This window comes from Austrofundulus limnaeus, unplaced genomic scaffold, assembly GCF_001266775.1.
Source record: "Austrofundulus limnaeus strain Quisiro unplaced genomic scaffold, Austrofundulus_limnaeus-1.0 Scaffold207, whole genome shotgun sequence".
Lineage (NCBI taxonomy): Eukaryota > Metazoa > Chordata > Actinopteri > Cyprinodontiformes > Rivulidae > Austrofundulus > Austrofundulus limnaeus.
In genome coordinates, this window is record NW_013952609.1 from 150709 (window position 1) to 152128 (window position 1420).

The 1420-nt window shown below is 37.7% G+C and overlaps 1 protein-coding gene across 1 annotated transcript in view; it reads left to right on the forward strand.

Moving 5' to 3' along the window:
* The window catches only part of rad50 (RAD50 homolog, double strand break repair protein), a gene marked incomplete in the record, with an annotated part of 26959 nt that extends 26051 nt beyond the window's left edge, over positions 1 to 908 (forward strand). The window contains 1 exon segment of the mRNA XM_014018991.1: positions 176 to 908. Within this exon segment, the coding sequence (XP_013874445.1) occupies positions 176 to 362 (187 nt within the window).
* Between the last annotated feature and the right edge of the window lie 512 nt (positions 909 to 1420).

Sequence of the window (1420 nt, forward strand, 5' to 3'; positions counted from 1 at the left end):
GTTTTTTATATGCCATAAAACCCATCTTTTTACGTAAGAATTATCTAAACATTTTGGTTTGATATGTTCACAACTTGCATCAGCAGACTCTATCAGACTCAGATCGACTTGATCCATGTCTGTTTGAACTGAATGAAATATAAACGTGACTTTATCTCTTTGTTGTGTTTTGCAGAATCATTAAGAATCGCTCTCGCCAGAGAAACTTCCAGCTACTCATCATCACCCACGATGAAGACTTTGTGGAGCTGCTGGGCCGGTCCAGCTACATCGAACACTTCTATCGCATCCGTAAGAACCAGGACCAGAACTCAGAAATCATCAAGTGTAGCATCTCCTCCCTCTCATCCTACCTCCACTGAGCAAACACTTGACTCTGTTCTGCTTCAGAAATACGCAGCAATCCTTCAGACTTGTTCACTTTTAGTTTTCAGACTGTTGGAGGAAATTCCACTTTCAAATTACTCTCGTTAAATAACTTTAAAGGTAGCAAATTAAAATAATATTTAATGGCTCAGATAWTGGCAGATGTTCATGAAAAATGTTTTTTTCTGCAACTCATCCTTTTTTTAGTTCTCTTAAAAATTGAGTTTGTTTTCTCTGTTGGAATATTGTTTAGTGATACCACATTTACTTTTACCATCAAAAGAGAATTAAATGCCTAGAAGATGGTTATAAAATGATTGTTTAGAAATTGTTTGAACATGAACACTAAGAGACAAACAGCAAAAGATCTGATGACCTGTTTCTGGATGGGAAACAGTCCAAATGTTTCATTTTTGTAAAGTCAAAAAAATACATCAAAGTTATAAATGGAGGAGCTTTAAGTTGCGCACCTGTTCCATATTGATGTCAAAAATRGGGTTGTTGCATTTTTTATGTTCAAATAATAAATGTTTTCTCATGCACCAACGCTGGAGTGATTGTTCGCCACAAAAGTTAGTTTTTCCTTTACATGATAAAGCAACCAACATGCATCTTCAGAGAAAAGCGAGACTTTTTTTTTTCTCAAGTTGCTCATCAACCTCAACTCTGTCTTATCTGGGGCTGCCTTTTTTTTCCTGCAATGATGAAACATCAGAGGCGTGGGCAACACGTATATAAATCTCGAGCCTRCAGTCACAACTTCAGAGCAACTGCAAGCTTACAGCTGAACAATCAAGACCAACTGRAGCTTCTTGTGCCAACGGTCCTCAGATATGGAGATGGTAGTGATTCTGCTGCTTTGTAGCATGGCTCAGTTGGTCAGCCCAATGCCTGCTGCTCCACATGCGACACGCTCCAGCCTCAACGAAATTATTGACCTGGTTAATAACAAAACGAGCAATCACACAAGGGTAAGAGCMCCGATGTTTCGTTATTTGTTTATGCCACAATTATCTTTAAAAAGTTTATGATGAAATTATGTTAATAAATGTTT